The following is a 12360-nucleotide window of genomic DNA, read 5'->3' as shown; positions in this document are numbered from 1 at the left end:
TCAAATTAGTTTCATTAAATTTAAATTGAATATATTTTGATAATATGTTTATTTTGTATTAAAAATATTAATATTTTTCTACAAAACTAATCAAATTTTACAAAGTTTGACTTAAAAAAACACAAACAACTTATAATATGAAACGAAGGGAGTAGCAAACAGCAAAAAGAGATATATAGAACATGCATGATGATAACATCGACGATGTATAGTACTAGCTATATAGTGAGTGAGTGACGACCTTTCGGCCGGGTGATGGTCGTTGCTTCTCGACCTTGTCTTTCCGTTTCTGCATGCCGCCATTGCTGCCTTCTTCTTCAACCTCTCGCCACTACACACACCTCTCTCAAACGTTTAGAGCTAGAGCTAGCAGCAGCTAGCTACCTAGCTACACCTACAGGCCTACTAAGACCAGAGAGAGGCTACTAGCTACTCCTAGCTAAGCTATACATCTCTCTCTCTCTCTCTCGTCCACATAATCTTGGCCTGCATCAAACGTGCGTAAAGCGAGATGCATGCGTATGAACAGTACACGCACCATACCTTGTATGCGTGCTTACACACATATATATAGATATATAGATATATCCGCGGCTAGCTAGGCTTCTGCAAGTGTGTGGAGAAGATCATCATCAGCCCAAAAAGTGGCTAATATATGATGCATGAGTTCATGCGTGCCGGCCGCCACGTGTGCGATCGATCGTACGTGCGGCCACCAGTGTGTGCACACGTGCCACCATCGATGATATCGATCATTGATAAATTGTTCATCTTTTCTCATCGGTCCTAATTTTAGATTTAAGTACTAGTTGTTATAAAGAGTATATTTCAGAGTTGCTGGGTAGCATATGTGTATAGAAACATGCATTTCTAAAAAAAATAAAATAAAACTAGGACTTAATTAGTTGCTATTCCCTTCGTCTCATAATATAAGGGATTTTGGGTGGATGTTACACATTCTAGTACAATAGATCTGGGCAGACGGTCTCATCAAACTCAATATTATAGGACGGATGGAGTAGGATTTAGGAAGTGCAAAGTACAGAAATTACCTAATAGAGTTGGATTTGGTCAGTGACCACTTCTTAATGGGTCGATCGATCTTCTTCCACCTCTTGATTTGTGACCTGCTCGATCGATCTCCACCGTCGATCGGTCACACGCCTGCCTGCAGCTGCCTACAGTTTGATCTCCAAATTAAAATGGCAGCTGGTTCATCGATCTAGCTAACACAGTAGCTGGCTAGTTAATTAAAGAAGGATACTGTTGCTAGTTTGGGAGAGTTCATGCATGATATCTATAGCTAGCTGATCTTCATTTTCCCTTTAAAAAGGATGCGAGGATATATCAACTTAACTACCATCAACTCCACACAAACTCTGATATATATCTGAAGTTTTCTCCAGACACTACGCATGCGCTCATTCGATCTCCAGACATCATTTCTATATGGAATTTTTTTTCAGCTCAGTGATCCTCTCCTATTTGATCCACTCACGGGCAAAGACGCGGTGAGGGCGTAGTACCGTCTTGTAGCTTTCGCATTTTTCGCATGATATATGATGTGAAATCGTAACTACATGCGATGCATCGTCTCTGCAACGACGACACACGCAATGTAGCAAAATGCAGTGCACGATCTCGTTCTCTGAATCCGTCTTCGACGCGTCCGATCCCCATAAAAGGGAAGAATCGAAATCTGTATGTATATATACACCTGTCGTCTATGAGCAAATCTGATGGCTACCTAATTAAGCTTTTCATCCGCCACGCCTGGACGATTTGGGCATTTTTCTCCGACACAAACTGTCGAAATGTTAGGTGCTGATCACAGGGATCTGTTCAGCAGATAGCTAGGAAATGACGGGCTGAATAATTTTCCCTTTCATTTGGATAAGATATCTATACAGGATCAAATAGTTCAGACAAAATAAAATCGATGGCCTCTAAAATATAGCGTAATTTGATACTAATATACTAGATTTCTATTATCGTTGCTAGGAAACAGGAGTTACTTAAGAGAATTACAATATCACATAGAAGTCTATCTTCTAGCGCACATATTTACGTCGTTACTATCTCTGTTTCTAAGTAGTAGATGACGTCACATATATGTGATACATGTAGTCGAACATTAAAATCTTAAATTATTAATATATGTAAAAATATCAAGGTTTTATTTAAAAATGATGGTAATAAATTTACCATAAAAATATTTTCACATTGTTAGAGAAAGTATGGAGTGGAACATAGCACATGTATCTATGTCTAAAACGTCCTTAAGTAAAGAAAAGTATGGAGCATTTTATGACCAATTAATGTGGATATTAATTAACGAAGAGACTGTTGATGAAAGTAAAATTGTCTATTGCGCTGTGCACATGTTCTTGAGCGACATTTGCTGATGATTGGAGAGACTTTCGCATAGGAGAAAATAACAACACATCTGTGTCAACTGTCAAACGAGATGAGCAAACAGTGAAGGCTGATTAGATCATTCACCTCCTTTCCTTGTCGGTCGCCAATGGGTTGCTCACCCCCAAAATGTATTAATCAGATTTGTCTCAGAAAAGACAGGAGTTTGACTTTTCAGACAAGGACACAGTGCAGAAGCAGCTGAATAGATTTAGGATATCCTCTACATAGCCAGATTTATCAATTGATTAATTCAAGAATAACATATATTCACTGGGCTGGGGCATCTTGAGAATATTTTCCCAAAACAAATTTCTCTTGCCTAAACAAAAATGGACATGTGTGGCTGAATGCTCAGCAGAACAGATCAGTCCACAGGTTGATCGATGCTGCCAAAATTCTTGCCGTCACAATTCTGTATATGATCCATTACACAAAGGATAGCCAAAAGGCAAAAGCAAAGGTCTACAGCAACGAAGAAAGGAGGCCTACACATACATGAAAGCAACATGGATAAGGACTAAAAAAGAGAGGGGAAAAAAATGGGGGGGTGACATCTTGTGTCACCCGGAGCAAGCATGCATGCACCTGGCAACTTCTTGGCAAGCATTTTGCACCATGCATACAGGTATTGGATTGGATGTCCATGTGATGTGAGGCAGCATGCCCTCCACAAGAGGTAGATCATTGCAGGCCACAGGGCATGGCAAATCATAGCAACGTGACCAAAGAAACGAAAAGGCTGTAGCCACAAATGTTGACCTTGTAAGCTGAATCCTCGTACGGCAAAGGTGATCTTTCCAGTATATACAGCATAAAAGTGCACATATGGTGTATTTGACATGCGCGACCCTCATCATTTGACAAGACCAGGAGAAACCTCATGCTTCAACTTAATCATTGGAGATACAATTGAGCAGATAAGAGCATATTGTCCTTTTTCTAAGTATGCGCACTGATGCAGATTCAGAACATTTGGTCTCTGAGCTGCACAAATTTATATACCCATGAATCATGAAACTGGAGCAATCTGAAGTTCCTGCTGCACAAGATTTTTCTTAACTGTGCCCTCAGTAGGTAAGATTCCTTACATGGGAAACCAAACATCCGAACTAGCGAATTGTGCCTCAGAATTCAATGATTTAAGTGGATTTTCATGTTGGCACCATATGCAAGAAAAGATTCCAAGAACTTGCACGCTTCTTTTGCTTCCTTTGTGTCATATCACTCAGGGTTATGTGTGGGTTAGCGAGCAAGCCTTCTGATTTTCTTGTACCCTACTCTGACACAAAAGACTTATTCTAGCATTCCTTTGAATTCCATAGCCAAAACAATTTGTCTTCCTCTCTGTGGTCATCTTCGCTGGCTCGAGAAGTAGGTAACATAAATTCCTAGAACTGCGGTCGACATGTGAACATCTAGACTGTATCACTTATTGAATCAGCTGAACTCATAGCATCACAAACAGGTAGCTTGTTCTCAATACTCACTCGACAAATTGGGCATGACCGGCACTTATCAGAGCACGCTCTGCAGGGCCAACAAAAAGAACTTTAGAATTCCACTTGCAGTTAAACAGAAACACACCCAACATGTAGCAACTTGCAATAATACATAAATATATACACCTTGCAAGCTTCAGACGACATAACATGTGAAACAACATGAATCAGTGATTGCCAAAGAAGCTTACTCGCAAAGAACATAATGGCGGCATGGAAGCAGAACTATGCAAATGTCTCTCTCAAAGCATATCCGACATAGGATCTGTTCCTGTATTTATATAGAAAAAGGTTCTTGTTAAAAGTAATTGAAATCGAAAAAGCACATCAACTCTTTTATGGATGAGATTTAACAGCCTACCACTCATGATAATGATTCAATATTAAAAGAAAATAAACTCCAAACTGCAATACTAGAAATAATATTATATAGGTGCAGCACAGAACCAAATCAACCTAGAGCCTTGTGTATCACTCTATTTGAAATTGGACATTGTAGAATGCTTTGTCTGAGAAGTGAGAATGGAAATGAGTAGTACATTTTTTAGCTTATCACACTGCTGTTGACTAAGCTTAGCCATTTTGGTTTGCTCCCCCAAAGCTAATTGAAGTCTCTGTACCTGAAAGTGCAAGTGGTTAATTAGCCCAATGCAAATAAAGAAACTGTTACTGTATGTACAGTAAAACAACCTCTTTGACAAGAACTTTCTTTGGCATCTCTTTTACCATCTCTGGTGGATAGCTGCAAAAGGTACTATACCTGCATGGATAAGACCAAGTAATAAAACAATTCAGCTACCGTGGAAGCATTTGCAGTGCGTCCAATGTAATTGGCATACCTTGTTGATTCCTGAGTGATTACCTATCTTAGTGCTTCTAATCTAAAGCGATAAGCATAGCTTGTTGAATGATGAATGATAAGCTACCTTGTTACTGAAGTACACAGTACTTTTAAATGCAAATGCAAAAAAAGTTACTTTTTCGTAATGAAGAAAGACCTAGCAACTCTGGAAGGTTAACATTAAACTGTGTTGTATCTAGAAACTTGTTTTAGTTTAGTAGTCTTTCTATATTTTGGAGCAGTTGACGTTATGTGGGATCTCCCAAATTTGATTAATGCGGATCTACATGACAAGTTCTTCTAAACTTTACTCTTGCCATTTTTCTCTTCAATCTCTCAGACAAAAACCATCTGTTTCCCCACGATGTTATTTCCTGGAATATTTGAGCCCATTGCCCTACCAAACGAAGAAAGAAACACAAAACCAATATGGCAAAATAGATGTTAACATGATGTTGAGTTGGTAGTTTACTTCATGTGTCCATATAGCATTGGACTCAAACATCTTATGTTCTCTAGCTATTCATAGTACATCCCACGATAAGATCCTTTGGGCAGTCCAGGAGGGAACTATGGTCCTCAGAAGAAGCAAGTGTGTAGCATACTACGAACTTTTTTTATTATTTAAACCATTTTATTTTAATATTTTAAAAATAAACTCTTTACAATTTTATTTTTAAAAATGAACCTTTTAGCCACGCCAGTAATATTGGCGTGGCGTCTAAATACTGCCACGCCATCCTTATTGGCGTGACAGCACTAGCCAGCGCGGCATGAGTGCCACATCAGCAAAGCTGCCACACCAGTGATGTTGGCGTGACTGGTGCATGTTGCAACGCCTACAGCATTGGTGTGACGAGACTAGGCGTTGGCTGGCGTGAACCCCTGATGCATTGTTTGGTCTATGCGTAATTAGTTAATGACAAGATTGCACTAATACACAATTATACAAAGTTACTATTTACATGCACGTATAATGTGGACGGCAAGTCCCAATATCCCTGCATGCACAACATATATAAAACAGATATCCACACTAATCTACAAAATAACAATGTTCTATATTTTCTTAATTTGGTGGTTTCCTATCGCCATGAATGGAATTCCGTCGTCATGGTAGTGTGTTCAGATTGTTTGATAATCGCTTTTTTGAGTTTTGGAATGGATTTGGTAATCATCTGTACTACGCTGATTCATAGTTTTGTAAGTGCTATCTTGTGGAGTGAATCACAACTAATATAATTCAGTTACTTATAACATTAGGATCTTCATGCAAGTTGCGATCTATTTTGTTAATGCAAACAAGAGCTGCACATCTTTTTATGAGACATTTTTATGAGCTGCACTCTCAGCAAGTTGTCCCAGCCAACTCAAGGTTCGTCACACCAACACTCTAGGCGTTGCAACATGCACCAGCCACACCAACATCCATGGCGTGGCAGCTTGTTGATGTCATTCATGCCACGCTGGCAGCGCTATCACACCCGCGAAGATGTCGTGACAGTATTCGGACGTCATGCCAGTAAAAACTGGCATGGCCAAAAGGTTCATTTATAAAAATAAAATTTTAGAGAATTTATTTATAAAATATTAAAATAAAATGGTTTAAATAATTAAAAAATTCCATACTAGCCTAGAGTTTTATCAGCAACATGTGGATGAGTCCCGTGGTTGGGGGATTGTTATTCAGCAGAGCACAGTTAGAATGTGCTGCAATTCATCACCACAGCAACTTTTGGCTAGCCTCAGTAAGCTGATAGTTTCCTTCCTAATCTTCAAAATTTTTGGTAGACTGAGTTTCAAGAACCTACACTTTCTAGTAGTAACAACAGCATTCAAGAAACGACAAAAATGTCTGTCAAGAAAGAATATGGGTACTGTCATGATAAGCGTAAGCAAGATGCAATTAGGGAAAATTTAGAAGAGCCTACCCAGAATTATTTGCATAGCATAAATGAGCTTGCTCCTCTTTGCTATCTTCATCAATAGACCACCAAGCGATGAGCCTGCCCAGCAATAAAATCATCAAATGAGAATTCCATGTCCAGCTTTTATGTATTGTAATAGATGTGCAATTGGCCTGAGCCCTGAACTACTAAAGTGATACTGGATAGCAATAAAACCTTGAACCATGTTGCATCATCATAAACAATTCATCAATCTTTGATGAGATAGAAATATATCCGTCAGTGATCTTTTTAGCTCGTAATTTTGTAACAAGCCTTTCAAAGAATATCCAAATAGCAAACGATACAGTAGTCACTTGAAGCAAAAGTATAGGTAAGAAAACAGCTCGGAGTGGGAAAAATTTTGCGTTAGATGGAGTGCCCTGCAAAGGATCCAGAGAAAACAATGGTCAGTTAGACTAAAAGCTGTGAACTAATGATATATCAACACAGAAACAGGAAAATGGATAGCAAAGCAGGGTCTGCCAAACAATTTTGAAGGAAAGAACATTATTTAGTAAATTGAGTTCAACAGACCTCTAGGCGCATACACAGAAGAACTTGAAAAATTACAATAGGAATTATTAATATAGGGCCACCAATGTCCTGCAGATAGCTTGTCTAAATCAGTATCCCTTTTGGAGTAAAATGGAACACTGTTGTTCCAGTATCAGTCTCTGTTCATCTAAGACAAAAATCCAATTTATTGGTATACCATTGGATTAGACCATCTCGTGCAGACAAGAAAGCCAAAGCACTGCGAAATCCTGTAAAGAAATGTCAAGAAGAAATCAAAGGATTATTCCTTGGGGTTACAAGCCTAATTTTAAAAGGAGAGAATATTACCCAAAATTAATGAATAAATCCCACCACCCCAGAGTAACTGCATCTCCTGTAGCACAAAATATAACCTGATTATGAAAAGCTTCTACATGGAACTCTGACGCATGAGTTATGAGTAAGAGTTTCGATGTTCCTACTTTAGGTTGGTTATGCCTACTCATTTCTATAAACATGTTAGTCCTCAAAAACTCTATAGTGCGGAAAACAAAAAACAGCTAATTTCATGCAAAGGAGAACGGCATATATTAGGCCAGTGACAAGGTTCAGGAATATCTCCACGAGAACAAGCATGCTTACCACACAACTTAAGAAGCATGAGTGAAGTAGCCGCTAGTAGAAATACCATGGAAATGGCAACCCAGAAGTGCTAAGAAAAATAGGAAGTCGTTAGTAATGACTACATGCAGCTTAAGTTTGTATAAGATTAATCTAGTTCTCATCTGTAAAGAGTTCAAAGCAATGATGTCCCTTGTTACTATATCAAAGATTTTATTGTAGCAAGGGTCTTTGTATATTTTACAGATTTACAGCTCCATATACTCATAAACTCAATTATGCAGTATATAAATACACAATAGCAAGTCAGATAGCACATTGGTACAACTATAGATCTCTTTGATGGCTGTTAGGTGTGATGCTCTATGATGGCTGTTCCTTGTAGTAGGAAACAATAAAACAAACAAAAGACCCTCATTTTGCTGGCTTTATTAGAGCTCTAACTGAACTGTCTCGTGTGCGAACTTGTAAAACTGGCAACCCGTTGAATACTCTGTTACCCTTTAGTGCTTTTCTATAAAAGTAGGCTGTTAGGCCTATGGTCTAAAAAAATTGCTATGATATAATATTATATCTGGTCAATGTGTATTGATAGGGTATCGTATCCCCTGAATTTTAAATTGCACTGAACAACATAACAGAGAATATGCAACTTGTCCCACATGAAAACAAAGAACAGAGAATATGGAATAAAATTGCATGCAGGCGGAGGTTGCGACTTCAGGGTTAAATACAGTACATAAAACACCAAAATAATGCATAGTTGATTGGAGCTCCATAATTGGCTCCAGTGCAACCACACAAAACTATCTATTGTATAACTTCTGTAAAACATAATTTGATTAGCAGTATTGGAGCTAAAGTTCTCACTTTACATGGTGGAAAGTTAAAGAATTGCAAGTGCAATGTAGTCTTATAACTTACAGGAAGCCTCTCCCAAATTGCTTCATCTGTCATAGTCTCTCCATGTCCAGGCATTAGTGCACCACACATCCTATATAGAATACATAATATATTGTTTTAAAAAAAGAAAAAAATATAACGATATTTACAAAAGTATACTCTATAACGAATAAACAGTTGAACTTTTCTTTACAGCACAGTTTATGACAAAATAACAAATGTTTCTTCAAAATAAGTCTGACTCTGTTTTCACAAACTGGCTTCAAGTTGATGTAGCATTTCTACAGAGTGACAATGTACATGCTATATCACTAACAATCAAACTGTTCTAAAAGAAAAGTTCATCAGATTGCATTATCACAATATAGTACTTAGCTAGGGAGTAGGTAATCAGAAGTCACAAAAGTTAAAACCCTGGAGAAGTACGAGGTGAACATTAGAAATTACTTGTCAAAACTAAAAAAGAAATAAACTGTGGTGCATAATTTCATCATTTTGCACTGTGTACTCAGTACAGTTAGGCAATTCATATGTTAAATTTAGGCCAATGAACACCAACCGTTCTGTAAGAACTGAATTTATGTTCCCCAACACCAATTATATCAGCCATGATATGTCTACGAGCAACATTTTGATAATCCATAACTCCATATGGCATATATCCAAAAACATATGTAAGAACCTATGCAAATTTGCACTGAAGCACTGTTTGATTACCTGAAATTGTCAACAAGTGTAATGATTTCCAAAGCTAATAGTGGAAGGAATACAAGCTTTAAATCAATAAAAGGTTCATCATGACCTGAAAATGATGAAATGAACCATTTGCATGGCAAGTGAATAACTATTGACTTTAAAAGGTAGACGAATTCACAATAAGCTTTGGATTTGCCATCAATACCTTCCAGATAAACACATAGAAGCAGCTCAAAAGCAACTAGCAATGGTGTGGCAACAATGGAATGGCAGGAAGCCATCTGTGCAGTTTAATAATCCGATTAACCTTCTGCTAGTCAGGTATACAGTTCAGAATCTATGAAGGTATGAAAATGAAAAGTAGGCAGTGAATCTACCTGACAACTTTGTGGTGATGAAGGAGCAGGTAACGAAAATCTACATCGAGCAATAACAGCATGGAACAACCATAGAGGGGTGAATAGCACCCTGCAGGTCAAGCATTCTGTCAATCCCAACATGCAGAGAATCAAATGTATCACATAACAAGTCAATGAAGCACGAATGAGATGCAATTGTTATTCAGGACCCAACTTTAGAGGACCACTTGCCACCTAGTTTTCCTGTAATGGCCATACCAGTCTCTGTAGAGCTATCTGTGTGCCATACTAACTGGTTCATCCATATCCATGTTGCACAATACTATAAGTTGTGTAGCCAATGATTCAGTCACATACAAAGAGACACACGCACCCAAAAAAAAAAAAAAGACAAAGAACACACAAAGGTTTCTGGCAAATCACACTCACCAGATTAGTGTCCATTTCTCAAAAACAAAATTTACTCCCTTTCTCAAATAGTTCTCATACTAAAATGCATGCAGTAAACTTTGACAACTTTGGGAAACCTCCAAAACCAAGTATAAAAAACATAGTTCCAATTACGTGGGGTAGCTGATGAGGACTGCATTCACCTCTTTGTCTCCTGATCTTACACTAACAGGGTGTGGGGAATATTGAAAGGCTGGATAGGCATTCCTCTTCAGCTTCCCAGTGAACTGAACGCCGAGCTGCAAGAGCGTGGTGGATGTTGGCAAGGATGTTTTTCCAGCCGAGCTACAGGAAGTCATTTGACACTCTCTTCATGTTGGTTTGTTGGTTAATTTGGAAGCAGCGTAATGCAAGGGTGTTCAATGGCCAGTCGCGCACAGCAGGCCAATTACAAGACATCAAAGAGTTCATACCCATTTGGGGTGTTTAAGAATGACAATGAATAGTCTCTTTTAGTTTTACATGCTGGGAGTGCTGGACCCTGTTTTTCGACATCACATCGTCGATAAATGTGTAACTTGTAACTGTTTCCCACAACCTTGATGGAATTGGTCGGCCTTCTTCAGCCGGGCCCGGCAAAAAAAAAAAAAAAAAACAAACAAACAAAACATAGTTCCATACCCTGCTCAGAATAATGTGCAACAGCTAACAACAACAAATTAACCCAACAGGATGTTAACAATAACCTCACTCAGTGGCTCAGCTGAAGGACTGAATCGCACCAAAAAGGGCACGACGTGCGCTATATGCAGATTAGGATTCCATCAGATACGCACGATGCATCTATCGGATCCAATTATATCCTAAAAAAATAAGAAACGCCATCACTAAAAAGCGCAGCGATTGCACAAATAACCAATAGAATATACCACACGTCCGCACCTACTCCTAACTCGCAATTCCACAACGAGCCAGCACAATCCAATTATTGCCAAACGCGAGGTTGCGAGAGCATTTCTAGCGGGCGGGGCGGGGCTAGATGAAGCGAAGGGAGAGGGTGGGGGGGAACGGGGGGGGGGGGGGGCGGCTTTTACCACCACGAGCCGCGGAAGAGGCCGTCGAGCTTGAGGGCGAGGAGCGCGGTGAAGCAGAGCAGCAGCGCGTGCGCCGCCGCCTCCTGCCCCGCCCTCCACACCCGCCCCCACGTCACCGGCGCGCCACTACTCCCCAGCTCCGCCCCCGCCTCCGGCGCGCCCCCGCCACCGCCGCTGGTGGTGGCGGCGGCTCCCCGCGGTGCTCCGGCTTCCATTGCCATCGTGTGCGGAGTGCGGAGGGAGGAGATGTGACTGGTGTGTGTGGTGGTGGACGTGGCCTCGCCGCGGTGATCTGGAGGAAGCGGAGAGCGATGTGGGGGCCCGTGGGCTTCCGCTCGTGTGCGCGTCAGCGTCAAGCCCACGGAGGATAATATCTATCTTTATCTGCACTTCACTTATCAGTTTTTGCACAAAATCATTTGAGATTCCTCCATTCCTAAGAAAAAGTATTGTGAAATTATATGGACCATTTTCATTTGTTCCTCTGTAAGTATTTACTTATTTGTATTATACTGGGTATTTGTCTTTATTCTTATGGGGTGTGTATCTGTCTTTATGAGTATTAGGTGTTGGAATTAATGGATGGGCCTTAGCCCACTCGAAGATTAATTCTGGAAAATCATAAAATCTCACCTCATGGGATGACATGCATATGGAGTTTAGTACCACCTTACTTATTCTAGGAGAAGAGACCTCCTTAAAAGGGATGATGCACTCGTTGCCACTTGAAGCACATGTGATGAAGAGAAGAGGGGGAACACACGCGCCTCGCCTCGCTTGGCAGGGCAGGCGGCGCGCGTGCACGACGTACGCGTCGAATGGTGTGGATTCATTGTATATATTTTGTATATTAGGAGTATGTTACTGGGTAGTGCATCTATGGCTAAGAACGACAGTTCCATCACTAAATGGGGTAGAGCGTTGAATGGTGTGGATTCATTGTATATATTTTGTATATTAGGTGTATGTTCTAGGTAGTGCATCTATGGCTAAGAACGATAGTTCCATCACTAAATGGGGTAGTGAGTGTCAATTGTGTCATCATCAGAAGACACTTTGATAGTGCCTTTTGTTTTCTCAGTATCAATCAGATAC

General features: G+C 39.8%; 1 protein-coding gene across 2 annotated transcripts; it reads right to left on the bottom strand.

Moving 5' to 3' along the window:
* Nucleotides 1–2651: 2651 nt before the first annotated feature.
* Nucleotides 2652–11521, bottom strand: LOC127784537 (uncharacterized). Of its 2 annotated transcripts, XM_052311866.1 has the most exons (16): nt 11266–11521; nt 9800–9890; nt 9628–9703; nt 9444–9528; nt 8748–8817; nt 7845–7914; nt 7551–7596; nt 7420–7471; nt 7242–7310; nt 6882–7087; nt 6690–6764; nt 4608–4677; nt 4457–4537; nt 4109–4188; nt 3906–3945; nt 2652–3812 (listed from the first exon to the last, which is right to left on the bottom strand). In XM_052311866.1, the coding sequence occupies exons 1-16, from the start codon at nt 11484–11486 to the stop codon at nt 3807–3809; spliced, it is 1338 nt and encodes a 445-aa protein (XP_052167826.1). In that variant the 5' UTR covers nt 11487–11521; the 3' UTR covers nt 2652–3806. The 2 variants fall into 2 exon arrangements, with proteins under 2 accessions (XP_052167826.1, XP_052167825.1); XM_052311865.1 differs by having other exon boundaries at nt 2652–3945.
* Nucleotides 11522–12360: the final 839 nt, after the last annotated feature.

Source organism: Oryza glaberrima, chromosome 9 (genome assembly GCF_000147395.1).
Source record: "Oryza glaberrima chromosome 9, OglaRS2, whole genome shotgun sequence".
NCBI lineage: Eukaryota > Viridiplantae > Streptophyta > Magnoliopsida > Poales > Poaceae > Oryza > Oryza glaberrima.
This window is presented reverse-complemented; position numbering and strand designations above follow the sequence as displayed.